This window comes from Vidua macroura, unplaced genomic scaffold, assembly GCF_024509145.1.
Source record: "Vidua macroura isolate BioBank_ID:100142 unplaced genomic scaffold, ASM2450914v1 whyUn_scaffold_107, whole genome shotgun sequence".
NCBI lineage: Eukaryota > Metazoa > Chordata > Aves > Passeriformes > Viduidae > Vidua > Vidua macroura.
This window is the reverse complement of record NW_026530542.1, coordinates 225,391-251,937: the sequence shown is the minus strand read 5'-3', so window position 1 is coordinate 251,937 and position 26,547 is coordinate 225,391. Positions and strand designations below refer to the sequence as shown.

Here is a 26,547-nt window from a genome sequence, read left to right as displayed (position 1 = left end):
GGGGTGCCCGGGGGGGCTGGGTGTCCTCCCGGGGAGGGGGCACCCTGCTGCTGCCAGACCCCCACTCCTGCCGGGGATGCCCTTTTGGGGTCACCCTTTATTTCGGTCTCGGCTGCCGTGGCGGGGGGGACGCACTCGGGGGGGCTCCGTGGGGTGCGGGGGGGGGGCCGGTCCCATCCCGGGGCAGCCGCCATCGTGTGCTCGGTACCGATTCCCGCCGGCAGGAAGGAGGGGCGGGGGTACCGGCTCCGTTTCGGGCGGTTCCGGGGCTCACGGGAAGGGGGGATTCGGGGGGGTGCCCGGGGCGCGGATTGGCGGCGGCGGGGGCGCAGGGCGGGGCCGGCCCGGTGGAGCCATGACGTCACCGCCGCCGCCGGTCCCGCCCCGGTCCCGGTCCCAGCCCCGGCCATGCCGCCCCGGCCCCGGCCCTGGCCCCGCCGTAGCCCCCGGTGAGTCCGGTCGCTCCGCGGCGGGGGGACCGGGGGGTCGGGCCGCTCCTCGGGGGCACCGGAGGCGGGGGGGGGGCATCCATGGCCTCCGGGCACCGGATCGTGCCGTGGGAGGGTGGGGGTTGAGCCCGGGGGAGCGGCGGGGGTGGCCCGGTCGGTGGTGTTCCGCACGTCCCCGGTGCATCCCCGCGGTGTCCTCGGCTCTCCCCGCTGTCCCCGGTGCATCCTGGGGTGTCCCCGCTGTCCCCAGAGCATCCCGGCTGTCTCTGAGGTGTCCCCACTGCGTCCTGGCTGTCCCTGGGGGTGTCCCCAGTGCATTCCGGCTGTCCCTGGGGTGTCCTCAGTGTCCCCATTGCACCCCGGCTGTCCCTGGGGTGTCCCCATTGCACCCCGGCTGTCCCTGGGGTGTCCCCAGTGCATTCCGGCTGTCCCCAGGGTCACCAGTGAATCCTGACTGTCCCTGGGGTGTCCCCAGTGTCCCCATTGCACCCCGGCTGTCCCTGGGGTGTCCCCGGTGTCCCCATTGCACCCCGGCTGTCCCTGGGGTGTCCCCGGTGTCCCCAGTGCATCCTGACTCTCCCTGAGGCATTCCTGATGTCCCCGCTGCATCCTGACTGTCCCTGCGGTGTCCTCAGTGTCCCCACTGCATCCCGGGTGTCCCTGGGGTGTCCCTCACTGTCTTTCATCCCACCCGCCGGTCCCCAGTGTCCCCAGTACACCCCAGCTGTCCCCTGCGTGTGTCTCTGTTGTCCCCACCACATCCTGACTGTCCCTCGTGTCCCCACCGCATCCCTGGCTGTCCCTGCGTGTCCCTGGCGAGTCCCAGCTGTCCTCGATGTGTCCCCGCACCCCGAGGCCATTTCTCTAGCACATCCCACTTGTCCCCGGTGTATCCCGGCTGTCCCCAGGGTGTCCTTGCTGTCCCTGGTGCATCCTGGCTGTCCCTGGACCGTCCCCAGAAGAGCTCAGCAGGGTTGGGGACACTCGGGGCTGTCACTCCATGTCCTTGGGCTATGCCCAGTGCATCCTGGCTGTCCCCAGGACAGCTCAGCAGGGTTGGGGACACTCGGGGCTGTCACCCCTGTCCCTGGGCTCGTCATAGGGACCCTGGTATGGGGCAGGCCAGGGCCAGCCCGTCACAGCCACGCTGGCACGTCCTGGGCTGCGGCTTGGGGCTTTGGGCACGTGCCTTGTCCCCACGCCGTGTCCCCACCGTGCCCGGGGCAGCGGGGACAGAGTGACTGGGGGTACTGGGGAGGGGACACGGGTGGCCCTGGCTGTGCCGGAGCCGTGTCCCCCTCCCCACAGGGACCCTCGCGCTGCCCCCGCGGGGCCCCACGCTGGGGGAGGGGATGGCCGCGCTGTCCATCTGTCGAGGCCCCCCCCCGGCTGTACCCGCCGGGGGCTTGGGGGGGCCGCGGGCTGCTCTTCCCCTCCAGACAGAGCCTCACTTCCCCCCGTGACGCAGCCGGAGCCGCCGGCCCCGGGGCCGCTTCCTGCGCGGGGGGCAGGCGAGGGGCCCACGGGCACCTCAGGGACAATGGGGACCACAGGGACCCGCGTGGCTTCGCCCCACGGGCTGCAGGGGACGGGGACAGCACGTGCGAGGTCTGGCCGTGCCCCCCCCACACCTTCCCCTTGTCCCTCCATCACCCCCGGACCCTCTTCTTGTCCCCCGCATCACCCCCAAACCCTCCTCTTGTCCCCTCCGGTCTCCTCGTCCTGCCGAGCCCCCCGCCCCTCCCCGCCGCGGTGCCGTGGGGTCCGGGTGAACCGGGGACGCGCGGCCCCGCGTGAACCCCAAAACCCCAAACCTCACCCTCGAGGGGCGGGGGGGTGGAGGCCACGGCCGGGGGTCACGGCTCGGCTCCGCGCCTGCCGCCCCGGGGGGCTCCCGGAGGGGTCCCGGGGCTCCGGGCTGTCCCTCCAGAGGGTGCGGGATGCCCTGCGGGGATCCCTCCGTGCTCTGCCCCGTCCCTCCGGCGGCGCCCGGTGCCGCGGGGGGATTCCCGGTGCTTCCTCTCCCGGGGTGATTCCCGGTGTGCCGGTGCCGTGGCTCCCGGGGGCCCCAGCGCCGGTTCCCCGGGGCTGGCGCTGGCGGAGCCGCGCACCGGGGGAGGCGGCGGCTCCATCCCAGCTCCTCCCCGGCCGCGGCGGGAAGGCGGAGCCGCCGCCGCCGCCTCCCAACAATAGCGCGGCCGGGCCGGGCCGGGATGGAAACGCCGCCGTCGCCGGGACCGGCCCCAGGGCCGCTCTGAGCCGAGACCGGCGGCGCCACCGGGAGCCCCGGGCGTGAGTACGGGCCGGGGCCGGCGCTCAGCGCAGGGACGCAGTGGCACCGGCGGCGGGGGAAGCCCGGGGTGGAGCGGGGGGTGTGCGGCACTGGGCGGGGGGGCCCGTCTGAACGCCGGGGGTCCTGTGCACCGGGGCTGCGCATCCCGGTGCCCCGGGGCCGGGGTCAGCCCCGGGGATGCTGCGTATCCCGGTAGCCCGGAGGCGCTGCACATCCCGGTGCCCCGGGGCTCGTGCCGATTCCGGTCCCGGTGGTCCTGCGCATCCTCGTGACCCTGTGCCGGTGGCGGTCCCGGTCCTTGGGGCACACCGGTGCCCCGGGGCTGATGCCGGTCCCGGTCCCAGTGGTGCTGCACATCCCGGTGCCCCAGGGCTGGTCGTGGTCCCGGTCCCGGGCGTGCTGTGCATCCCGGGGCTGATCAGCGTCCCCACTGCCAGGAAGGAGGGGGCAGCAGGAGGGGGCAGCAGGAGGGGTCCCAGCGGCTCCTGGTGCGGAGGGGTCAGGACTCGGCCCTGGAGGCTCCATCCCCTGCTCAGCCCCGTTCTCCCTGGCAGGTGACACCGCACAGGTTCGGGGCTGGGGACATCCAAAGCCAGGTAAGAGAGGGCCTGGCTGTGCAGGGGTGCCTCGGGCTGGGTGCCACCAGCCAGGGGCCAGCAGGGACCCCGTGGTGATGCGTGTCCCCCGCAGCAGCGATGTCGGAGAGCGTGGCCGAGGCGCCGGGAGCCGGGAGCCCGGCGGCGCTGGGCGAGACGGGCACCAGCCACGAGCTGCTGCAGCGCCTGCGGGAGCTGGAGGTATGCAGGAATGGGACCACCGGGACACGGGACCACCGGGCAGCTGTGGCTGGTGCCACCAGGCCGCCGTGGCCACTGAAGCCACCGTGCAGCCAATGCCAAGAGCCAGCCGTGGCCAGTGCCACGGAGCCACAGTCTGGACACCATGGTGGTGGGTTGCACTTCCCAGTTTTGCATGGCCCTCGTGTGCCTCTGCTCCTGGGGTAGCCCCATCCTGCCATGTGTGGCCCTGAGTCCCACCAGGAGACAGAGGGTCTGCTTGGTGCCACGGGGGTGTCCGCTGTGTCCCCTGAGCTGTCCTCTGAGGTGTGCCCTGAGCTGTCCTTGCTCTGTTCTAGGCAGAGAACTCAGCCCTGGCCCAGGCCAATGAGAACCAGCGGGAGACGTATGAACGCTGCCTGGACGAGGTACTGGAGAGCAGCCACGCACGCAGGACACGTGTGCCCACGTGTGTGCTGGGCCAGGAGGCTGCGTGTGCCCTGTGCCCCACCCCAGACCTCCCCTCTCCTCCCCAGGTTGCCAACCACGTGGTGCAGGCACTGCTCAACCAGAAGGTGGGTGTCAGGAGGGAGTCAGGGGGCTGGGAGGATGCTGAGGGGCTCCGGGGGTCCCGGCTGACCCCCCCACACCCCGGCCAGGACCTGCGTGAGGAGTGCATCAAGCTGAAGAAACGCGTCTTCGAGCTGGAGCGGCAGAACCAGGTGCTGAGCGACCTGTTCCAGCAGAAGCTGCAGCTCTCCACTGGCTCCCTCCCCCAGGTGTGCCTGGGGCTGCATCGGGGCTGGGGGGGCGGGCATGGGGCAGAGCCCCCCCAGAGCTTAACCCAGCACCTCTCTCCTCTCCAGCTGCCGCTGCACCCGGTGCCAGCGCCCCCGGATGTCCCGGTCACCCCCCAGCCAGGTTCTGCTGAGCAAGAGCCCCCCCCGCTGCTCCCTGGCCTCTGTCTGTCCCTGCCTGAGGTGGGTACCGGTGTTCCCAACCCATTCCTGTCCTGGCGTCCCCCTCTCTGGGCAGTGTCACCCCCTTCCCCATTGTCTATTCCCAGTGTGTGGTGTCACCAGGCCTGTGACGTGGCTCCCCAGGCCCACGGTGTCCTGTCCTGTCCCCTTCCCTGGATCTGTGGTGTCCCCATCCAAGTGCCTATGGCCCTTTCAGCAGGGTCCCTGTCCCTGTGGTCCCTGTGGTGTCACCTCTCCAAGTCCATGGTGTCCACCTCCCCAAGCCCCTCCATCTGCGATGTCTCTGGCTCCAAAACCCATTGCCCCAGATGTCCCTGTCCCCATTATGTCCCCATCCCAAAGCCTGTTGTGTCCTCCTCTGTGTTTCCAGTGTCCCCCTCTGGTACCAGAGGGCTCAGTGCCAGGTGCTCACCTGGTGAGGTGATGGTACCCCGTCCCCACAGGTGCTGCCACCAGTGCCATCGGGCAGCCCTGGGCTCAGCCCCGGTGCCCCGCCCCTGGATGCCCTGTCCCCATTCTTCAAAAAGAAAGCCCAAATCCTGGAGGTGCTGCGCAAGCTGGAGGAGACAGACCCGCTGCTGGGACCCGCCCCGGCCTCCCCCGGCTCCCCCGAGCCCTGCGCAGCCCTGGGTTGGCCCCCTTGCCCGCTGCGGGGGCCGGGGGCTGCAGGGGGCTGGCGGGGCACCGAGGGCAGCCCCTGCTCCTCTCCCGAGGAAGGGGGGCCGCCGCGGGGGGCTCTGCTCAGCGCCTTGGCCGAGCGGCTGCTGCGAGGTGAGGGGGGGGGCTGCTGCCGGCGCAATGGGGAAGCCCCCGGGGGACCCCCCCGGCAGCGGCGTGGGGAGCACCCCGCTTTCCTGGGACTCTACGCGCCGGGCGAGGAGAGCCCCGAGGGGGGCTTCACCCCGCTCTCACCCGGCGGGGTCCCCAACCCCCTGCCCTCCCCAACAAAGGTGCTCAAACTGCCGCCCCCACCCGGGGGGCTGCGCCTCAGCCCCCAGCTCGCCCACCCCTCCAAGATCCCCTGTCGCGGCGCCCACCCCGAGGCCTCGCCGGTGCTCAGCCGCCGCCCGTCCCCCGATGCCGCCCCGGAGCCCGGCTCCACCGAGCCCCCCGCCTTCCCCCACCCCCGCACCTTCGAGGCGGTCGAGCAGCCCCCTGGGCCACCGGGACCCGTGGCCGGCGGGGAGCGGGCGGCCGCTTCCCCCCCCAGCTCTCGCCGCGGCACGGGGGGCTCGGCCCCCTGCCGCCGCCCTGGCAAGAAGCCCCCCGAAGCGGGCTACCTGCCCTTCAAGGAGCGCCTGGCCGCCCTGGGCAAGCTGCGGGGGGCTGAGGGCCGCGAGCCGCCCGGCCCAGGGCGGCCCGAACGGGGCCATGGGGCCGAGCTACGCCCCCCGCCCCGGGGGGGTTTGGGGGGCAGCCTGAAGCACCCCGAGCCAGCGCACGGCGCGGAGCCCCTGGCCCGGTGCTACTCCTCCGGCTCCATGGGGGACCCCGGCAAGGCGGGGGGCAAGGGCCGCCCCAGCACCGGCCGGACCCCCTCTCGGACCCCCCCCACGCCCCCTGCCAAGGCCTCCCGCAGCCCTCACGGCAGCCCCACCAAGCTGCCCACCAAGGCGGGCAAAGCCGGGGCGCCGCGGGGCGAGGAGGCAGCGGGCGCCAAGGCGGGCGGGGGTCCCCACAAAACCCCCGCAGACCCCGCGGAGCCCACGGGGCCGACGCCGAGCGCCGCGGGGCACTCGGCCATCGAGGAGAAGGTGATGAAGGGCATCGAGGAGAACGTGCTGCGGCTGCAGGGGCAGGAGCGGGCGCCGGGCGCCGAGGCCAAGGGCAAGGCAGCGGGGCTGGCGAGCTGGTTCGGGCTGCGGCGGAGCAAGCTGCCGGCGCTGAGCCGGCGCGGGGACGGCGGGCGAGGGCGAGAGTGGGCTGGGACCCCCGCGCCCCTTCGCCGAGAGGTCAAGTTGGCCGCCCGCAAGCTGGAAGCCGAGAGTCTCAACATCTCGAAGCTGATGGAGAAGGCGGAGGATCTGCGGAAGGCGCTGCGGGAGGAACACGCGTTCCTGCAGGGACTGGCGCTGGAGAAGGGGCGGCCCCGCGGGCCCCCGCGAGGCCCCGGCCCCCTCCCTGTCATGTACCAGGAGGTGACGGCCGAGACCTTCATGCAGCAGCTGCTGGACAGGTGAGCTCCCACCTGGGTCCCCTCGGGGTGGGGGTGAGGGTGGGGTGTCCCCCTGATCGCTGCCTCCCCCTCAGGGTGGACGGCAAGGACGTCCCCTACGAGACCCGCCTGGAGCACAAGCGGGAGCTTTGTGACCTCCGGAGGGTCCCCCCCGACGCCAAAGAACCCCGGCTCTGCCGCCCGCCCCGCAACGGCATCGTGGGACACCTGCGGGAGCCCTCGGACAAGGTGAGGACCCCGCCGCGTCCCGCAGGCCTCCGCTCCGGGGGGGGACCCCGCAGCCGTTCAGCCTCTGCATCCCCGCAGGTGCCTGACGTGGGGCTCCGGGATGAGCTGCCGTCCGACGAGAGCTTGTCCGAGTCGGGGACGGCGCAGCACTTCGCCGGTGAGGGGGTGACGGGGAGGTTAGGGCGGGGAGGGGGCACCAGAGTGGGCTCCCCGGCACTGACCCCTCCCGTTATGCCGCAGCCTGCGGGTCTCTGACGCGGACACTGGACAGCGGGATCGGGACCTTCCCGCCCCCCGACTATGGGGGGGTGCCCGCCAAGAGCACCCCCAAACCGCGGGGCCGCCCCGAGCCGCTGCCCGGGGCCGTGCCGGCCGCCGTCACCAAAGTGCCGCGCAAGGCCCGGACGCTGGAGCGGGAGGTGCCCAGCGCCGAGGAGCTGCTGGTGCCGGGAAAACACCGGAGCGCTCCGGGCTGCCGCCTCCCGGGCCCCCCCAGCTCGCACGGCCACCGCGCCGCACCCCAAGGTGGGTGTCGCCCCCTCCGTGCCCGGTGTGCGCCCTCGTCAAAGGTGCAGCGGGGGCTCGCGGTGGGGAGATGGGGGGCGTGGGGGCCCTGCAGGTCAGCGCTGCCCCCGTTGTTCCCGCAGACACCGGGGATGACGCCCGGAAGCCGCGGCGCGTCCAGCAGAGCAAGAACTGGACCTTCCCCAACGCCAAAGCCTGCGGTGCTGCTGACCCCTTCGTGTGCCCCCCCGGGGGGCTGGAGGGGCTGCATCGGCCTGTGCAGGTAAGGGCTGGTTATGGGGACCCCCGAAATCCTGGAGTACCCCAGAACCTTGGGGTGGGGTCCCCAAAACTCCAGAGTAAGGACGCTGAAACTCTGGAGCAGGGCCCCAAAACCCCGGCAGAGGGACCCCAGACCCTCCTGCCCATGCTGTGGGGATGAAGCCATGGGGAGAGGATGAGGGGGGAGCACTCACCAGAGTTCTGTGATCATTTGCCTCATGTGCCCTGTGGTGGGGTGTGGGGGGATTTAAAGTGGCCCTGGAGGGGCGCAGAGGTTCCCCGCCACGGGGGAGGGATAGATGCGGCTGTGTGCCACAGGCAGCCCCCCCTGCCCACGCTGTCCCTCCCCAGACCCCCGTGTGCAGCCCGGCGGGGCATCGGGGGGCATCCCCGGAGGCTCCCCCACCGCTGCCCCCCGCCCTGAGCACTAGCAGCAGCCGGACCCCCAGCGCCTCAGACGTGGGGGACGAGGGCAGCACGGAGGCGCGGTCCCGGGACGGGGGGCACGGCCCCGCCGGGCTGGAACACTCCGAGTCCCTCAGCGACTCGCTCTACGACAGCCTCTCCTCCTGCGGCAGCCAGGGCTGAGCCGCCCCCGGCCCTGCTCCCACGTCTTCCACCCCCTCCCCGCTGCTCCCGCTCCTGCTCTGACGGTGCTGCCCGGGCTGGGAGTGTCCGGTGTGTGCCGCTCCCTCTCCCGGCTCTCTCCGATGGTGCTATGGCCCTGTACAGCCCCCCCGCCCATGGGTTTTTAACTCAATAAAGCCGCCCCCCCAGCCCGGGTTATTTATATACGTGGTGGTGCAGCCGCTGTGTCCCCGTGCCCCGGGGAGGGACGGGGGGATGTGAGGATGGAGGGTGAGATGGACGGACGGACACGGGGGACGAGAGTTTGGAGTCTGAGCGATTTATTGAATCATCCCGGTGTACAAAGAGCGGAGATGGCGGGACTGGGAGCGCTGGGAATGCCGTGTCCCCACGGCCCCCTCCCAGCACACCTTCGTTTCTTGGCACTGGTGCTGAAGGGGAGGCTCCACCAATGAGTTTGGCTGAGGGGGGGTCCCACCAACAACCCCCCGGGGGCTGGTTTTGGGGCCTCACGGCCTCCCGGGGAAGGGTAACACCCCAGGTGGGGCTGGACAAACCTCCGAGGAAAGAGGACACATGGGTGACCACTCCAAGGGCCACAGGCCGGGGGAAACCAGGGGGAGCCAAACTCCAGCAGGATCCACAGATTGGCTGGTTTTTAATTAAAAAAAAAAAAAAAAAAAAAAAAAAAAAAAAATGCTGAACGAGAGAAAAACCCACGAGGTGCGAAAGCTTCTGGCTGCTTCCTCGGCAGCAAAGCGCAGCCCCTTTAATGACAGAGAGGGACAGGAGGGGACATGGGGACACAGGGGTGGCTCTGCCTCGGCCCAGAGCCGCTTCACTTCTTCTCCTTCTTCTTGTTCTGCAAGAGGAGAGTGGCCACGGTCACCATGGGCTCTGTCCCTGTCCCCCACGCCACGGGGCAGCTCCGTCCCCCTGCCCTGCCCAGGGCCCCTCACCTACCTCGGCCATGCCCAGGATCATCAGGAGCTCCCGGAAGATGTTGACGAAGTCGAGGAAGAGATCAACACAGTGCCTGGGAGAGGGAGGGAGGGATGCTCAGTGGGGGCCACCCTATCCCCTGTGTCACCCCCCCCGTGTCCCCAGCACCCACCAGATGTAATCCTTGTCCCCGCTCTCCGCCTTCTCAATGATGAGCTGCGTGTCGAAGAGCACGAAGCCGCACATGATCATCAGAGCCACGTACAGGTTGGCCTGCGGGGGTAGAGCGGCATCAGGTGGGGACAGTCCCCTCCCTGCTGGTGTCACCCGTCTGTCTGTCCACCCTCAGCACGTGGGACGGCAGCTGCAAGGGGACTCACCGTGAAGAGCCAGGTGGATCTCACAAAGGCGTTAATCAGAGAGGAGAGAAGCATCAGGGTGAGGCCAGAGAGCAGGAAACCTGCAGGGCGAGGGAGTCAGGGCCAGGTGTGGGGAGAGCCACCCCAACAGGGGGTCCCCAGCCCCCCAGGAGCCCTCCCCAAAGCCCCTCTCACCTCCTAGGTAGAGGTAGCTGCGGCGCCGGGCGTACAGGGCGCTCAGCGAGAAGCAGGCAAAGATGGTGGCAGTGCCCAGGAAGGCAGTGGGGATGATGCTGGGGGCAAAGAGAAGGGGGTCAGAGGGTTTTGGGGGCAGCTGGGGGGCATTGGAGTGGGGAACAGGGTCTGTAGTGGCAGCTGGAGGTGGGGGATTGGGGTCTGTGGGGGGGTCTCCCCTACCTGGGGTTGATGGAGATGCACATTTGCAGGAGGGGTCCCAGATTGATGCCTGGAAGGACAGAAGTGGGTGTCACCAGAGCCATTCTGGGGGGGCTTCATCCAGCCCCTCTGCAGGATCTGGGGTCCCATGGGATGTGGGGGTAGTCCCAGTGCCCACCTACCCGTGAGGAAGGCGAAGCCAACCAGCATCCCCAGCCTCTTCTGCTCGGTCTCACGGCTGTGAGGGGTGGCCGTGAGCCAAACCATCAGCCCCAGTGCGCCCAGGCCAGTCAGGAGCCCAAACTGGGAGAGGGACAGACAGGTGAGGGCTGGGCATCGCCTCACCCGGGTGCTGCAGGGCTGGGGGTGCCACCTGCAGCCCTTCAAAGGTCCCTCACCTGGAAAAGGTGGGTCACCACGTTGATGTAGGCGCCCGCAGCTGCCACGAACATACAGATGGCAAAGCTGCCATAGACCCTCTTCAGGTGCTCCTGGGTGGAGGCTGAGCTGTGGGTGAGGAGGGGGTGGTGAGGTGGGCAGGGAGGGCTGGCACAGTCCCCCCCCTGAGCCCCCTGCCCTGCCTGTGTGCCACTCACATGTGGGAGAACTTGAAGAGGGCATCAAAGTTGATGCTGCGCTCGAAGACGTTCATGGTGCCAGGCTGGGATGGGCCCACGGCCGCTCCACAGGGCTGCAAGCTGCGAGGGGAAGCGGGGTCAGGAAGGATCTGGAGCCCACCCAAAGCTCCCAAACTTCCCCCAGGAGCCGAGTGAGAGCCCAGGAGCTGCCGGGGCTCCGGAGCTTTCCTTGTCCAGCTGGTGCAAGCGCTGCCGGCTGTTGCGAGGCCAGGGGGCCCTGGGCTGTTGCAGGGCTGTTGCGAGGCCAGGGCAGCCCGCAGGGATCCTGCAGCGGGGCTGCTCCGAGGCCAGGGGAGCTCCTGAAGAGCGCCCGGTGCCCTGGGAGCGCTGCCGGCAGCTGGAAACGTCTTTGTGCCAGGTGACAATTAGTGCCCGTAATGACGTCCCCAGAGGTGGCTCTGGCAGCGGGAGGCTCCCGGCAGGGCCTCCTCCTCCTCCTCATCTTCCTCGCCCTCCTCCTCCTGGTCCAGCCGGCTCGGCCGGCTCTGTCCCCTCTGGCACCTGCTGGAGCCAGACCTGCCCAGCCGGTGGCATGAGCCAGCTGTCGCCAAGGGATGGAGGGGACAGAGCAGGGCCCACAGGGAGCGGGCTGGGCGCTCCAAGCAGCCGCCCTGGTGGAGAGGAGGGCACAGAAGGGCCCCGTGGTGCCACACCGGCACGGCCCGGGGGGGCACAGGGCGCACCTCAGCACCGGGACAGTGACACAGGGCGGCTCTGGACCGCTGCCACCCCCAGGCCGGTGCCACCCGGCCCTGGGGAAGCCCCAGGGCAGAGGGCAAGGCAGAGGAGGAGCTGCGGCCACGGGGACAGTCCCCGGCGGGGTGTGGCGGCGGGGCTGTGTGTGACCGGCGTGTGACAGCCCCCCCTTCCCGGGGTGAGCCCCTCCGGCCGCAGTGACCGGCGGTTTCAGCAGGCAGGGCCCGCTGCGTGCCGGCCCCGGGCCCCGAGCCGCCCTCCCCGCCCCCTGTCGGCTCCAAGCGACCTTTACCCATCCGCTGCCCGGCGCTGCCCCGGCCCTTCCCCCGCTCCGCCGCCGCTCGGATCCCCCTCGATCCTCCCGTTAGAACCGGGCCGAGACCCCCGGGGCCCAACCCGTGCGCGGCCCCCCCCACCCCCCTTCCCCCTTCCACGGGGCCTGGTGGGGGCGGGACCCCCGCGGGCCGCTCGGGGCGGGTCCCGGGGGTGTTGTGGGGGGTCGCCCGGGGTCCGCAGCCGCCCTGGGACCCCCGGGGCTCCCCCGGGGCCGCCCCGGGCCCGCCCCGCCCGCGCCCCCCGCCCGCACCTGCGCCGCGTCCGCCGTCCGTGCCAGGCCGCGAGCTCTGCGCCACGCCCCCGCCGCTCATTGGCTGAAACCCCGCATGGTCCCGCCTCCCGCCTCATTCCATTGGTTCTCGTCGCCGCCCGGGGGCGGGGCTCGTCTCGAGCCGCCGTCACGGCCCGGGCCGCGCCCGAGCGCCGCCGTTGGACGAGCAGAGCCCGCCCCCGCGCGCGAGCGCGGCGCTGATTGGTCGGCGCGGGCGCGGCGCGGCCAATCGGAGCGCCCCGCTGGCTGCCGGCCTTCGGGCGCCCTCCGGTGGCGCCGCCGCCCCGGAGGGCGCCCCCTGGTGGCGCCGCCGCGCACGGGCAGCGCTGGGCGGGACCGGGCGGGGCGGGCGGGACCGGGCGGGGCGGGACCGGGAGGCGGTGGCAGCGCCGGACACGACGGGCTGAACCTCCCCCACCGCCCCCCGGTGCCTGGGCCGGGGATGGGGAACGTGGAGAGCGCGGACGGGGAGGCGCTGCCCCGGGGCCCGGGAACACCGGCGGCCCCGGGGGGAGCCGGACTGTTCGCCCCGGGCAAGATGCCGATGCCGGAGCCCTGCGAGCTGGAGGAGCGCTTCGCCCTAGTGCTGGTGAGAGGCCGACCCCCGCCGCGCTCCCCAGTTCCCGGTGCTCTCCCTCCGTTCCCGATGTGCCCCCGGTGCACTTCGCCCGTTCGCTCCGTCGGTGTTCCCGCTGAGCCCCCCACCCCCCCTCCCGGTTCATCCCTCCCCGGGACTCCTCTTCATGCGCTCTCCCGGACCAGTTGGCGGGCACCGGGCACCGCCGGGACGGCACCGCCGCCCGGAGCCGCCAGGGGCGGGCGTGGAGCGCCGGTGCCCGCGGGGATGGGCAGTGGCCGCGGGGCCGCGGGGAACACCCCACCCGGGACAGCCCCGGGGGTGACGCCACTCCCGGTGCCACCGCGGGAGCCCCTGAGGCCCCGGGGACTCTTTGAAAGCCGGGAAAGTCCGGTCGGGGCACCGCGCGGGGCTGCAGTCGGGTTCCTCCGCGGCTGCGGGGCACCGCAGGGCTGGGATTCCCCGCTGGGTGCGGGGGTTCCCGGTTTCCCGGTGGATGAAGTGGTTCCCGGTGGGCGCGGGTGCCCTGCGCGGTTCCCAGTCCGCTGTCACAGCCGGGGCGGTGGCCACCCTGCTGCCACCGCGGCCCCGGGACGTGGCTCGGCAGTGCCCCCGGTGCCACCGGGACCACCAACACCGCGGAGGCGTCCCACCGGCGCTTGGGTGGCCCACGAGCCGTCCCGGTGGTCCCTCCGCGGCGCCGGCTTTGTTTTGGGAGGGGAACACCGCGAGGACACCCTGGCGGGGTGACACCGGTGCCCCCCGGCAACCGGCCCCGCCATCCCGGTGGGAGCCGCCGCCAGCGGAAGCCGCAGCCGGGCAGGAAATGCCGAGTGTGGTCCCACGGGGCTCTGGAAGCCGAAATCGGGGGCACCGGGGGGCACCGGCAGCCCCGGCGTGGGCGCGTCCCGCCGGTGACGAGCGGCTCCCGCCCGCGGCGGCGCTGCCCGTCCCGCATCCCACGCGGGGCGGATGCGGCCGCCGGTCTCCGCGGGGCCTGTGCCGGGGGGGGGGGGGACACGTCCTGCCGGGCGACACCGGTGCCGGGAGGGGGGGGGGTCACTTTGCAGGGTGGCGGCACCTGCCTCCCCCAAAATGTCCCCGCGGCCGTCGGCAGCGCCCGGTGCCGTCCCGGCTGCTGCCGGGGGCGGAAAAGATTCCATCATGTGATGGAGGTCCGGCGGCCCCGGAGGCGAGGATCCGCCCCGGAGCCCCCCAGCCCCGGAGGCGGACTCCAGCCCCGGTACCGCGGTTTCCCGGTGGGATTCAGCCCCGGGATAGCCATGGGGGCTCCCGGTGGGGCGGACGGCGGAGGAAGTTCCCGGCCGGGAGCGGCCGCGCTCCCACCACAAAGGCAGGAAACGGAGCGGCGGGAACGCCGGGACGGGCGGCCGCGCTTCAAAGCCCCCCGAGGGCGCCCCTCGCCCCCACCCGGGGTCTCTGTGCGTCCTTCCCGCCTCCATTCCCAGGGAGGCCCGGGATTTTACTGGTGGCCAAAGGGGAATATCCGCAGCCCTCTGGGGAGGGCATGGTGCCCCTCTGGGGGCAGTTTTGGTGGCACCGTGCTGGTGGTCAGTCTCTGCTGGTGGTCAGTCTCGTGGGAACCTGCGGGACCCCTTGCCCAGGGGCGCTTGGCCTCGCCCAGGCTCTGTCCCGGTTTCCCGTGGGACCGGGATGAGCAGGGAGGGCCGTGCTGACATGGGGGGGGTGGAGCAGCCACGGTGACGGCTCCCGATAATGGGGCTGCCCCGAGCTGCGTCACTGGGGGGGCATCTCCCACCAGGGTGGCATCATCAGCTGGGCTGGCAGCACCCACCAGGGTGACATCACCCACTGCTGTGGCATCTCCCACTAGGGTGACATCGCCCACATGAGCTGGCATCTCTCCCCGGGGTGGCATTGCCCACCAGGGCAGTCCCAGGCCCTCTGGCATCCCTGGTGCCCGCTGTGGCACCCCATTTGTCCTGTGCCACATCCCGCACTGAGGATCCCGGGGTCTTCCCTGGGCCAGCACCGGAGCCTGGCCTTGTGCCCGATGTCCCAGTGAGCAGCCACCAGTGCCTGGCCCCGTGTCTGGTGTCCCGGGGAGCTGGCACCGGTGCCTGGCCTCGTGTCCGGTGTCCTGGGGAGCTGGCACCGGTGCCTGGCCCCGTGCCACGGTCGGGAGCGGAGTCTGCGGTTGTGGCACGGAAGCGGGTGCAGACAGGAAGGATGCGTCAGGGATGGGGAGATTTGGTGCCGCTGGTGGCTGGCGCGTGGCCCCAGTGGCACTGCTGTGCCCGTGCCACATCTGTGCCTGCTGGTGCATCCTGGTGCCAGGGACTCTGGCTATGTCACGGGTCAGGGTGCCCTTAGAGGGGACCCTGGCTGTGCTGTGGGTGCTTTTTGGGGCCACCCAGGCTGTACCATGGGTCTCGGTGCCCCTTGGGGGGCACTGTCCCCATGTCCCTCAGGGTGACAGCCCCCCCCTGTCCCCAGAGCTCCATGAACCTGCCCCCGGACAAAGCCCGGCTGCTGCGCCAGTATGACAACGAGAAGAAGTGGGACCTCATCTGTGACCAGGTGGGGCTGGGTGGCCCACGGGGGTTCTGGGGGCTCTGCTGCTGTCCCAGTGTCACCACCAGCCTTCTGTCGCCCCCAGGAGCGGTTCCAGGTGAAGAGCCCACCCCATGCCTACATCCAGAAGCTGCGCAGCTTCCTGGAGCCGGGTGTCACACGGAAGGTGAGGGGCTGGGGGCTTTGGGGGAGCCTTGGGGGCTTTGGGGGAGCCTTGGGGGGGTTTGGGGAGTCCAGGGGGCACGGCTCAGCCTTGCTCTGCCCCCAGAAGTTCAGGAGGAGGGTGCAGGAGTCCACCAAGGTGCTGCGCGAGCTGGAGATCAGCCTGAGGACGAACCACATTGGGTGAGTGTGGGGTCCTGGGGAGGGGCTGTGGGGTCCCAGGGAGGGGCTGTGGGGTCCAGGCTGGGGGCGCAGAGCCGTGGAGTGGGGTGCAGAGTTCCGGATGGCGCGCGGGGTCCCGGGGGGGCTGCGGGGTCCTTTCTCCAGCCCCACACAGCTGCAGGGGAAGCCGGAGGCGCTGCAGGAACTGGGCCGGTTCCTGCCCCGGCCCGCGGGCAGGTCCCGGGGGCGGATGCCGGGGCGGATGGGCCGGCGATGACGCCCTGAACGAGGCAGCGTGGCCAGATCCTGGCCAGCTCCTCCCGACCGACCGGAGGGCTCGGTCGGCACCGTCCCCGAGCCGGTGACACCGCGACCCGCCCCGGGATGCCCCGGAGCCGCGCGGGGCGGGGGGGGGGGGGGGTTCGGGCGGGACGGGGCCGTCCCGGGGGCGTTGGGGACACCAGCGGCGGGTGCCCGGTGGCACAGTCGTGCCCAGGGTGGCACAGTCGTGCCCGGGGTGGCTCGTGCACGTGCCGGCTGTTCCCCGCCGCCGGCCCCGCTCGTCCCAGCCCACGGACCCAAAATAGCAGCAGCCGGAGACAGGAAACGGGCTGAGGCGAGGGGCTGGCGGCGGCAGGAAAGGGGCGGCCGCGGCCCCCGTGGGCTCCCTGACGCACGGCTGTGGGCAGTCCTGGGGACCCCCGGTGCTCCTGGGTGAGCCCCCCACCCCGCGCACCCCCACCCCGTCCTTGCCCCTGGGCACAGCACCTCGCCAGTGCGCCCCAACTCCCTCCCAAGGGTCGGGGCATCCCGAAATCCCCTCCTTTCCCCGCGAGGTTCCCAGGGTGAGGGTGGGGGTGCAGCGCCGTTTCCCACCCACCCCGAGCCCTCCCTGCCCTGCACTCCTCAGATAACCCCGCGCTGGCGCTGGCACCGCTGATAGCGGAGGGGCTGCACCCACCACTGCAGTGCCCCCGCCGTCCCCTCACCGCCCCTGTGCCAGGACGGGGGTCTCCATGGTGGAGGGGGTTGTGCTGGGGGGGGGTCCCCGACTCCTGCGGGCTCTGACGGGTGCCTGGTGCCGCAGGTGGGTGCGGGAGTTCCTCAATGATGAGAACAAGGGGCTGGACGTGCTGGTGAACTACCTGTCCTTCGCCCAGTGCGCCGTCATGTGAGTGGGGTCGGGGGGTCCCCGGGTGAGGGGGGATCCAGGGAGTCCTTGGGGAGTGTGGAAGTTCCTGGTGGCTGGGGCAGCTCCCTGCTGCCAACGCCTGATACTGCTCGGTCCCTTATCACCCCTAAGGCAGGGGCCTGTCCGCATCGGGCTGCTGAGGGACGCGGGGCTTTCAGACCCTCCCTGCCTGCTCTGGGAATTCCAGGGCCACCCTCGTGCCTCTCCCCACCCCGCAACCACCCACTTGCCACCTGCCTCAGTGCTTGCATCTGTGCTGGAGCCGTGTGCCCCCCGCCAAAGCAGTGTGCCCCCCGCTGCGTGCGTGTCCCCCCACCAGGTTGGATTTTGAGGGCCTGGAAGGCGGCGAGGATGGCGCACTGGACAGGCTGCGCTCCTGGAGCAGGTCCATCGAGGATCTGCAGCACCCCAGCGCCCTGCCCGCCCCCTTCACCAGCAGCCTGGCCCGCTCTGCCCGCCAGACCGCCCTACGGTACGTGCCCGGGGGGATGTCCCACTGTGGGGGGACGTCCTGCCATGGGGGTACGTCCTGCCGCAGGGCTCGGGCTGGCCATGGTGCTGCTGCTTGCTGCCTGCTGTGCTGTGTGCCATGGTGTGTGCCAGGGTGTGTGCCATGGTGTGTGCTGTGTGCCACGGTGTGTGCCATGGTGTGTGCCATGGTGTGTGCTGGTGTGCCAGGGTGTGTGCCATGGTGTGTGCCATGGTGTGTGCTGTGTGCTGTGCTGTGTGCCAGGGTGTGTGCCATGGTCTGTGCCAGTGTGCCACGGTGTGTGCCATGGTGTGTGCCAGTGTGCCATGGTGTGTGCTGTGTGCTGTGCTGTGTGCTGTGGTGTGTGCTGGTGTGCCACGGTGTGTGCCATGGTGTGTGCTGTGTCCCATGGTGTGTACTGGTGTGCCATGGTGTGTGCTGTGTGCTGTGCTGTGTGCCATGGTGTGTGCCAGTGTGCTGTGGTGTGTGCCAGTGTGCCATGGTGTGTACTGTGTCCCATGGTGTGTGCTGTGTGCCGTGGTGTGTGCCAGTGTACCACAGTGTGTGCCATGGTGTGTTCTGTGTCCCATGGTGTGTGCTGTGTACCACGGTGTGTGCTGGTGTGCCACGGTCTGTGCCAGTGTGCCATGGTGTGTGCCGTGGTGTTACTGTGTCCCATGGTCTGTGCCAGTGTGCCGTGGTGTGTGCCGTGGTGTTACTGTGTCCCATGGTGTGTGCCAGTGTGCCGTGGTGTGTGCCGTGCCAAGCGCTGTCCTCCCATGGCTCGTGCCATCGTGCCTGGTGCCGCTCACCGCCCTGTCCCGTGCCATGCCCATCGCCTGCATGGCACAAACGCGGTGCCTGGAGCTCAGGCCGTGCCTCTCCCTTGGTGTGGCTGTGCCACGGCACGTGCCACGCGTGCCACGTCCTGTTCTGCCTCGCGCGCTGTGCCCGCCCTGCCGGCCCATGCAGCCCTGGCACTGCCGTCGCTGTGTCGCTGTCCTGCCTGTCCTCTGCCCCCGCGGCTCCGCTCACCCTGCTCTGGCTCTGCCCCCGCGCCCCGGGGTAATGCACCCCGTCTCTGCTTCCAGGGCCGGGGTGCCCCTCTCTGGCTGTGCTCTCTCTCTCTCTCCTCCGTGCCCGCCTCGCCGCTCGCCCGCCGGCCGGGTAAGTACCGGCTGCCCGGGGCCAGCCCAGCGCTCGCGGCGGCTTCGCTCCGCCTCTGCCGACTCTGTCCCTGTCGCCCTCCGACCGCTTCTCTCTGCCTTTGCCCCTCCGGAATCCCGGCTGTCCCCACGCTGTCCCCACGCCGTCCCCACGCTGTCCCCACGCCGTCCCCACGCCGTCCCCACGCCGTCCCTCCGTTCCCGCTCACTGTGTGCCCTGTCCTGCAGCTACGGGACGCTGCCCAGCCGCAGGGCACTGAAGAACTCGCGCCTGGTGAGCCAGAAGGATGACGTCCACCTCTGCATCATGTGTCTTCGGGCCATCATGAACTACCAGGTACTGTCACCTCACGGTGGGGACACCGTTGTCACCAGTGCCACCACAGCTGACACCGTTTTCTCTCCATCCCCACAGTACGGCTTCAACCTGGTCATGTCTCACCCCCACGCTGTCAATGAGATCGCCCTGAGCCTCAATAACAAGAACCCGAGGTGAGGGAGGGTCTGGCAGGGTGGGACGGGGGTCCTGGAGCTGGCTGGGGGTGACACTGATGGTGACGCTGTGGCCAGGATGAAGGCGCTGGTGCTGGAGCTGCTGGCGGCTGTCTGCCTGGTGAGGGGCGGCCACGAGATCATCCTCGCGGCCTTCGACAACTTCAAGGAGGTACGAGGGGAGTGGGAACAGCGGGTCCGGGCTGGGATGGGGGGAATGGGAGGGAGACAGGACCAGGTTGGGATGGGGGGAATGGGCGCACCAGAATCAGGCTGGGACTGGGGAGCAGGATACCAGGAATGGAGGAACTGGGGACCCCAGGAGCAATCTGGGATGGGAGAAATCCCAGGAGAAGGCTGGGATGGGGGCACCAGGGTCCCCAGGAGCAATCTGGGATGGGAGAAATCCCAGGAGAAGGCTGGGATGGGGGCACCAGGGTCCCCAGGAGCAATCTGGGATGAGGGGAACCCCAAGAGAAGGCTGGGATGGGGGCACCAGGGTCCCCAGGAGCAATCTGGGATGAGGGGAACCCCAAGAGAAGGCTGGGATGGGGGCACTAGGGTTCCCAGGACCAGGCTGGAAAGGGGAGTCTGGAGTGCAGGGGATGGAGGGATCAGGGAAGATGAGGAATGGGGGGTCTGGGAACACCAGGACCAGACTGGGATTAGGGTAGTGGAGTCCAGGAGATGGGGGGGGGTCAGTGGCTGGGGGGGCCACGCCAGGTTAACCCCATTTCTGCCTGCTCAGGTGTGCAAGGAGAAACACCGCTTTGAGCGGCTGATGGAATACTTCCGCAACGAGGACAGCAGCATCGACTTCATGGTGGGACACCCTGTCCTGGGCGAGGGGGAGGCTCTCTGGGGGGACAGGAGGACTCCTGGTGACACCAGCCCTGCCTGCAGGTGGCCTGCATGCAGTTCATCAACATCGTGGTGCACTCGGTGGAGGACATGAACTTCCGCGTCCATCTCCAGTACGAGTTCACCAAACTGGGGCTGGAGGAGTTCCTGCAGGTACGGGGGGTCGAGGGTCAGGGGAACTGTGTTGGGGGGCCCCCCCATCCTTGACGCTGCCTTCGTGCCCACAGAAGTCGAGGCACACGGAGAGCGAGAAGCTGCAGGTGCAGATCCAGGCGTACCTGGACAACGTCTTCGACGTTGGGGGGCTGCTGGAGGATGCCGAGACCAAGAATGTGGCCCTGGAGAAGGTGGAGGAGCTGGAGGAGCACCTGTCCCACGTATGTGAGCACGGGGGGATGCGGGGATGTTCCTTTCTGGGTCCCAAGGAGATCAGTGGTGACACCAGGGCCGTCCCTGAGCTGCTGTCACAGCCGTGTCCCTCTCCCCAGCTAACGGAGAAGCTGCTGGACCTGGAGAACGAGAACATGATGCGGGTGGCGGAGCTGGAGAAGCAGCTGCTGCAGCGAGAGAAGGAGCTGGAGGTGGTCAAGGTGTGCTGGGGGGCCGTAGGGGCTGTCGGGAGCGGGGAAGGGTCCCGATCCCCCTGGGCTGACGCTCGCTGTCCCCAGGAGACCTACGAGCACACGAGCCACCAGGTGCACACGCTGCGCAGGATGATCAAGGAGAAGGACGAGGCTTTCCGGCGGCACTACGGGTCCGAGCCGCCCCCGGTTCCCAGCGCCGAGCCGCCGCCTCCGCAGGCGGAGCCCTCGGAGGAGACCCCGCGACCCCCGGTCCTGCCCCCCGTGGAAGCCGCGCCCCCCCCGCCGCCCCCGCCTCCCCCTCTGCCGCCCCCCGCGCCCCCGCTCCCAGGTGAGGAGGGGGCACCCAAAGCGGGGTGTCCCCAGGGGTGGGAGGGCTCCCAGGCAGGGAGGTCCCTGGTGCTGGGCCGCTCCCGAGGCTGGGTGGTCCCCAGAACTGGGGTCTCACCCTCTGGTGGCTCCACAGGGAAGTGTCCCCCGGCCCCGCCGCTGCCCGGGGCTTCACCCTCCATCGCCCTCACCGTGGGGCTCTCAGGTACGTGGGGATGAGGGGGGACCATGGGACGGGGACAGGGAGGGTGTGGGCGCTGTAAGGACAGGGAACAGGGAGGACGTGGGGACTGGGACAGTGCAGGGACAGTGGGGACAAGGACAGGGGACAGGAAGGCTGTGGGGACCGTGGGGACCATGGGGACAGGGATGGTGTAGGGACTGTGTGGACAGGGAGGAACTGTGGGGACAGGGACAAGGGATGGGGAAGGGTTGCAGGCACCAGGGTGCTGGGGTTGCAATCCTCAAGGAACACCCGCTCAGGGACCCCAGCATGGGGATTGGGTGGCTCAGGGTGGGCTCAGGACATGTCCCCGTGCCCCGGGGGTGCTGAGCTGGCTCCCACCCCGCTGGCAGCCATCCGGATCAAGAAGCCCATCAAGACCAAATTCCGGTTGCCTGTGTTCAACTGGACGGCGCTGAAGCCCAGCCAGATCAGCGGGACGGTGTTCAGCGAGCTGGACGACGAGCGCGTGCTGGAGGTGAGCCCAGGACCCCTCCCCACGTGGGCACCCCCAGCCCCATTTCTGACCCCCCTCGTCCCCCCAGGACCTGGACCTGGAGCGCTTCGAGGAGCTGTTCAAGACCAAGGCGCAGGGCCCGGCGCTGGACCTGGTGTGTGCCAAGAGCAAGGCGGCGCAGAAAGTGGCCACCAAGGTGACACTGCTGGAGGCCAACCGTGCCAAGAACTTGGCCATCACCCTGCGCAAGGCCGGGCGCAGCGCCGACGAGATCTGCCGGGCCATCCACACGTATGGGCTGCGCTGGGGGGGGGACGGGGTCTGGTGGGGGGCCAGAAATGGGGCAGGGAGGGTCAGGAATGGGGTGCAGGGGGTAGACAGGGCTCAAGGGGGCTGGTAGGGGTGCAAGGGGGCTGGTAGGGGTGCAAGGGGGTTGGTTGGGGTGCAGAGGGGCCAGGCAAGTAGAGGGGCTAGCAGGGACAGGGGATCTGGCTGAGGTTCTAGTGGCTCAGAGTGCAGGAGGGTCTGGATGGGGTGTGGGGGTTTCAGGCAGGGTACGGGGCCTTGGTTGGGGTACAGTGGGAACAGCTGGGACACAGGGGAGCCAGCTGGGGTGCAGAGGGACCAGGCAGGCTTCAAGGGGACTGGCTGGGGGGCAAGTGGTCGGGTTGGGGTTCAGGAGGGCCAGGCAGGGTACAGGGCCACTGGTTGGGGTGCAGGGGGGGCTTGTTGGGGTCCAGAGGGTGCAGGCAGGGTGCAGCAGGCCTGGCTGGGATGCAGGAGGGACAGGCAGGGTACAGAGGTTCAGGCAGGGTGCAGGGGCTCTGGCTGTGCTTCAGGGTGGCCAAGCAGGTGGCAGGGAGCCAGGCTGGGATCCGGGGTTCCCAGACTGGGCACCGCTGGGAGCTGCCCCCCAACACTGCGGTGCGGGGCAGGTTCGACCTGGCGACGCTGCCGGTGGATTTTGTGGAGTGCCTGATGCGGTTCCTGCCCACGGAGGCGGAGGCCAAGGCGCTGCGGCAGTACGAGCGCGAGCGGAAGCCGCTGGAGGAGCTGGCGGACGAGGACAGGTTCATGCTGCAGTTCAGCAAGGTGGAGCGGCTGCCGCAGCGCATGGCCATCATGGCCTTCCTCGGCAACTTCACCGAGAACATCCAGATGCTGACGCCGGTATGGAGCTGGGGAGGGGGATACCAGGCCCGCCGCACCCTGAACCCCAGCTGAGCCCCCCTGTGCTGTCCCCCTGCAGCAGCTCAACGCCATCATCGCGGCCTCGGCCTCTGTTAAGTCGTCCCAGAAGCTGAAGCACATGTTGGAGGTGGGGATGTGAGGACGGGCTGGGTGGGGGTCCTTCACTCCAGCCTCACTGTAGCTGGCTGAGGGGGATCCTGTGGGGGTCTCGCTCCCTCCTGACCCTCCAATCCTGCTGCGTTGCCCCTGCAGATCATCTTGGCGCTGGGCAACTACATGAACAGCAGCAAACGCGGTGCAGTCTACGGCTTCAAACTGCAGAGCCTGGACCTGGTGGGCAGCCCCCTCCCTGGCTCCCTTGGACCCCGAGGTTCCCATCCCACAGCCCTGACCCCCTCCCCAAATCCTCCTGCAGCTCCTGGACACCAAGTCAACAGACAGGAAGATGACGCTGCTGCACTTCATCGCGCTGACGGTGCGGGAGAAGTACCCAGAGCTGGCGACCTTCTGGCAGGAGCTGCACTTTGTGGAGAAGGCTGCGGCAGGTGCCCCTCAACCTGTGCCCGTGGCCCCACCTCGCTGTCCCGGCCCCACACAGCCGCTGACCCATCCCGTGTCCCTGCAGTGTCCCTGGAGAACGTGCTGCTGGATGTGAAGGAGCTGGGCCGGGGCATGGAGCTGCTGCGGCGGGAGTGCGGGCAGCACGAGAGCGCGGTGCTGCGCGGCTTCCTGGGCGGCAGCGAGGGGCAGCTCGAGCGGCTGCAGCGCGACGCGCGCACGGCCGAGGTGAGGGCTGCTCACACCCGGCCTGGCACCAGCCACGGGCACCACCTGCTCAGCTACACCTTGCTCTGCAAACTCCTCGTGCGCAGCTGCTCATCCACGCCTTGTCTTGCACGGTCCTTGTGCACACCCGGCCATGCACACCTTGCTCTGCATGCTCCTCTTGCACTCCTGCTTTCCTCTGCATGCTCCATGTCGTTCTTCGTCATCCACACCTTGCTCTATGCAGTCTTTGTGCAGACATCTTGCTTTGCACACTCCTCATGCACATCTGCTCATCCACACCTTGTCCTCCATGGTCCTTGTGTACACCTGGTCACTCCTTTTCTTGCATGGTCCTTGTGCACACCTGGCCATCCACACCATTTCTTGCATGGTCCTTGTGCACTCATGCTTTCCTTTGCATGCTCCATGTCATTCTTCATCATCCACACCTTGTCTCGCATGCTCCTCGTGCACACCTGGCCATCCACACCTTGTCTTGCATGCTCCTCGTGCACACCTGGTTCTGCTCCTGGCTCTGCACACTCCTCGTGCACACCTGGTCACCCACACCTTGCTCTGCATGGCCCTTGTGCACTCCTGCCTTCCTTTGCATTCTCTGTGTGCATTCCTCGTCACACACACCTTGCTGTGCACGCTCCGTGTGCTCTCCTGCCCTGCTTTGCCCACGCGTGATGCCCGCCATGCCTTGCGCTCCCCCTGTGCCGGACACTGCCCGTGCCTGACCACCGGTCCCGTGCCAGGACGCCTACAACGCCGTGGTGCGGTATTTCGGCGAGAGCCCCAAGACCACCCCCCCGTCTGTCTTCTTCCCGGTCTTTGTCCGGTTCATCCACTCTTACAAGGTGAGGTGGGGCCGGGAGGGGACACCCTGCAGGCGAGTGACACCATGGTGGGGGAAAGCTGACACCCCCCACCCGTGTGCCCCGGCAGGACGCGGAGCAGGAAAACGAGACACGGAAGAAGCAGGAGGAGGTGATGCGGGAGAAGCTGCTGGCACAGGAGGCTAAAAAGCAGGAGAAGGTTAGTGGAGGCAGGCACGGGGTGGGCTGGGGTTAGGGGGGCACAGAGGGGACCCCTGTGCTCCTAACCCGGACCCCCTGTGCCTCCCTCGCAGCGGAACAAGTGGCAGCAGCAGGAGCTGATCGCGGAGCTGCGGCGGCGCCAGGCCAAGGACCACCGGCCCATGTACGAGGGCAAGGATGGCACCATCGAGGACATCATCACCGGTACGGCCCCCTTGGCCCCTGGCCCCCCGCCCTGGCCCTGCCAGCCACGGGGGCTGACATGTCCCTGTCCCCCCCGTCCCCTGCCCGTGCCCCCGCAGCGCTGAAGAGCGTCCCCTTCACTGCCCGCACGGCCAAGCGGGGTTCCCGCTTCTTCTGCGACCCGTCCCACCACGACGAGTCCGGCTGTTAAGAGCCCAGGTACCACTTGCATGCCTGGATCCCCTTGGATCACACCTGGATCCCCCTGGGTTCCCCCTGACCCCGCATGCCCCCTTCTGCACGCCCCCTCCCTGCATGTTGTCACCCCAGGGTGTCTGGTGTGCCCCAGTCTTCGGATCGGGGCAGGATCTTAATGCAAGGCTGGATCCCAGCACAGGATCCCAGCACAGGATCCTGGTGCAAGGCTGGATCCCAGCACAGGATCCCAGCACAGGATCCCAGCACAGGATCCTGGTGCAAGGCTGGATCCCAGCACAGGATCCCAGCACAGGATCCCAGCACAGGATCCTGATGCAAGGTTGGATCCCAGCACAGGATCCCAGTGCAAGGCTGGATCCCAGCACAGGATTCTGGTGTAAGATCCCAGTGCAAGGCTGGATCCCAGCACAGGATTCTGGTGTAAGATCCCAGTGCAAGGCTGGATCCCAGCACAGGATCCCAACACAGAGCTGGATCCCAGCACAGGATCCAAAGACAGAGCTGGATCCCAGCACAGGATCCTGGCACAAGATCCCAGTGCAAGGCTGGATCCCAGCACAGGATCCCAACACAGAGCTGGATCCCAGCAGAGGATCCTGGCACAAGATCCCAGTGCAGGGCTGGATCCAGCACAGGATCCCAACGGAGCTGGATCCCCATGAAATGTTGCTACTCAGCATGGAGTCCTGGCACAGGATTCCCGTCCAGGATCCTGATGTAAGGCTGGGTCCCAGCACAAGATCCCAGCACTGGATCCTGATGTAAGGCTGGGCCCTGGCACAGGATCCCAGCACTGGATCCTGGAGCAAGGCTGGATTCCAGCACAGATCCTACTGCAATACTGGATCCCAGAGTGGGGTCTTAGTGCATCACTGGATCCCAGGGCAGGATCCCAGTGCACTACTGGGTCTCAAGATGGGATCCCAGCACAGTACTGGATCCCAAGCTGGTATCCCAGTGCACTACTGGGTCCCAGGACAAGGTCCCAGTGCATTACTGGGTTCTGGGCAGGGTCCCAGTGCAAAACTGGGTGCCAGGGTATGGTCCCAGTGCCCTGCTGGAGGCCAGAGTGGGGATCCCAGTGCATACTGGGTCCTAGGCCAGTGCCTGGAGGACTCACCCTGTGGTGCCTGTACTCTGGGGGGGTCACCTGGGCACCCCCTCAGGCCAGGCCAGGTGTCCCTGGCTCTGTCCCTGACTGTCCCTTCCATCCCACAGCCCGAAGGTGGATCCGCCTGTAGCCAAGCAAGGCTAAGGAGCCCGACTGGGGGGCAGGGGAGGACTGGGGCTGTCTCAGTCCCTCCTCACCCCCCTCTGCCCCCCAAGTGCCCAGTGAGGCTCCGTCCTGCCCTGACACCACGTGGAACAGGGCCAAAATGTCCCCGTGCCACCATCGTCACAGGTGACATCCCTGTGCCCGGGGAGACCCTGCAGCCAGTCCACCCCCTGCCCACCCATCTGTGGTGGGGCCCCAGCAGCAGGAGCTGACCCGTGGGGTGCTCCCTCCCCGTCAGGGTCCCCTTATCCCCGGGGGGCTCGCTGCCCCAGAGCCCCCAGCCCCACTACAGGGACCAGAGGGACCCCTCCACGCCGCGCTCGACACTTTGACCACTGATGTGAACACTAAGTGCCAAAAAAAAAAAAAAAAAGGGACCAAAGCCAAGCTGGGGGGGCACCGGGAGAGGGGCAGGATGGTGCCCCCCCACCCCAGGACCCCCCCTGCCCCTTCCCCCGCAGTGACTTTTTGTACATGTGAAATATATGGAGTCTTTTACATGGCCAGTGCCTGATTTGGGGGACGTGGTGGGGGCACAGAGGCAGCCCAGGAGACTGGGGAGCCTCCCCAGGCCAGAGGTTCTGTGTCCGGGGGGTCAGGGAGGGGGCACAGAGATCTGCAGGGACCAGACATTTGGCAGAGCTTTGCAGTGCTGTTATTAAAGCTGTGGGATCAAGGAGAGGGGGACCTGCTTTGGGGAGGAACTGGGAGCCCCCCGCATCCCC

At 69.1% G+C, this 26,547-nt stretch overlaps 4 protein-coding genes across 12 annotated transcripts; 2 read left to right on the top strand and 2 right to left on the bottom strand.

Moving 5' to 3' along the window:
* The first annotated feature begins 375 nt into the window (after nt 1-375).
* NCKAP5L (NCK associated protein 5 like) lies at nt 376-8,973 on the top strand. Of its 6 annotated transcripts, none has more exons than XM_054004612.1 (13): nt 376-449; nt 3,297-3,338; nt 3,436-3,539; nt 3,878-3,946; nt 4,055-4,093; nt 4,178-4,297; nt 4,385-4,498; nt 4,942-6,674; nt 6,749-6,902; nt 6,981-7,059; nt 7,143-7,427; nt 7,550-7,689; nt 8,040-8,973. In XM_054004612.1, the coding sequence occupies exons 3-13, from the start codon at nt 3,438-3,440 to the stop codon at nt 8,274-8,276; spliced, it is 3,072 nt and encodes a 1,023-aa protein (XP_053860587.1). In that variant the 5' UTR covers nt 376-449; nt 3,297-3,338; nt 3,436-3,437; the 3' UTR covers nt 8,277-8,973. The 6 variants fall into 6 exon arrangements, with proteins under 6 accessions (XP_053860587.1, XP_053860584.1, XP_053860588.1 ...); XM_054004609.1 differs by having other exon boundaries at nt 3,433-3,539; XM_054004613.1 differs by lacking the exon at nt 376-449 and adding an exon at nt 2,652-2,741.
* On the bottom strand, nt 1,897-2,886 carry LOC128822803 (collagen alpha-5(IV) chain-like). Its single transcript, XM_054004603.1, has 2 exons — nt 2,264-2,886; nt 1,897-1,945 (listed from the first exon to the last, which is right to left on the bottom strand). The coding sequence occupies exons 1-2, from the start codon at nt 2,884-2,886 to the stop codon at nt 1,897-1,899; spliced, it is 672 nt and encodes a 223-aa protein (XP_053860578.1).
* A 27-nt stretch (nt 8,974-9,000) lies between the features above and the next one.
* On the bottom strand, nt 9,001-11,991 carry TMBIM6 (transmembrane BAX inhibitor motif containing 6). The gene is made up of 10 exons (XM_054004620.1): nt 11,894-11,991; nt 10,570-10,671; nt 10,372-10,480; nt 10,156-10,276; nt 9,995-10,043; nt 9,773-9,870; nt 9,599-9,678; nt 9,391-9,491; nt 9,240-9,312; nt 9,001-9,138 (listed from the first exon to the last, which is right to left on the bottom strand). Exons 1-10 carry the CDS (start codon nt 11,989-11,991, stop codon nt 9,115-9,117), a joined length of 855 nt encoding a protein of 284 aa, XP_053860595.1. The 3' UTR covers nt 9,001-9,114.
* A 331-nt stretch (nt 11,992-12,322) lies between these two features.
* FMNL3 (formin like 3) lies at nt 12,323-26,324 on the top strand. Of its 4 annotated transcripts, none has more exons than XM_054004616.1 (27): nt 12,323-12,503; nt 14,970-15,053; nt 15,133-15,213; nt 15,319-15,392; nt 16,459-16,542; nt 16,883-17,035; nt 18,427-18,535; nt 18,614-18,690; nt 18,769-18,862; nt 19,439-19,513; nt 19,594-19,704; nt 19,779-19,928; nt 20,040-20,141; nt 20,220-20,463; nt 20,599-20,667; nt 21,039-21,163; nt 21,231-21,433; nt 22,078-22,312; nt 22,392-22,460; nt 22,586-22,666; nt 22,749-22,878; nt 22,959-23,119; nt 23,863-23,964; nt 24,053-24,142; nt 24,237-24,348; nt 24,447-24,546; nt 25,765-26,324. In XM_054004616.1, exons 1-26 carry the CDS (start codon nt 12,357-12,359, stop codon nt 24,536-24,538), a joined length of 3,054 nt encoding a protein of 1,017 aa, XP_053860591.1. In that variant the 5' UTR covers nt 12,323-12,356; the 3' UTR covers nt 24,539-24,546; nt 25,765-26,324. The 4 variants fall into 4 exon arrangements, with proteins under 4 accessions (XP_053860591.1, XP_053860592.1, XP_053860590.1 ...); XM_054004617.1 differs by having other exon boundaries at nt 15,316-15,392; nt 19,782-19,928; XM_054004615.1 differs by having other exon boundaries at nt 15,316-15,392.
* The last annotated feature ends 223 nt before the right edge of the window (nt 26,325-26,547 follow it).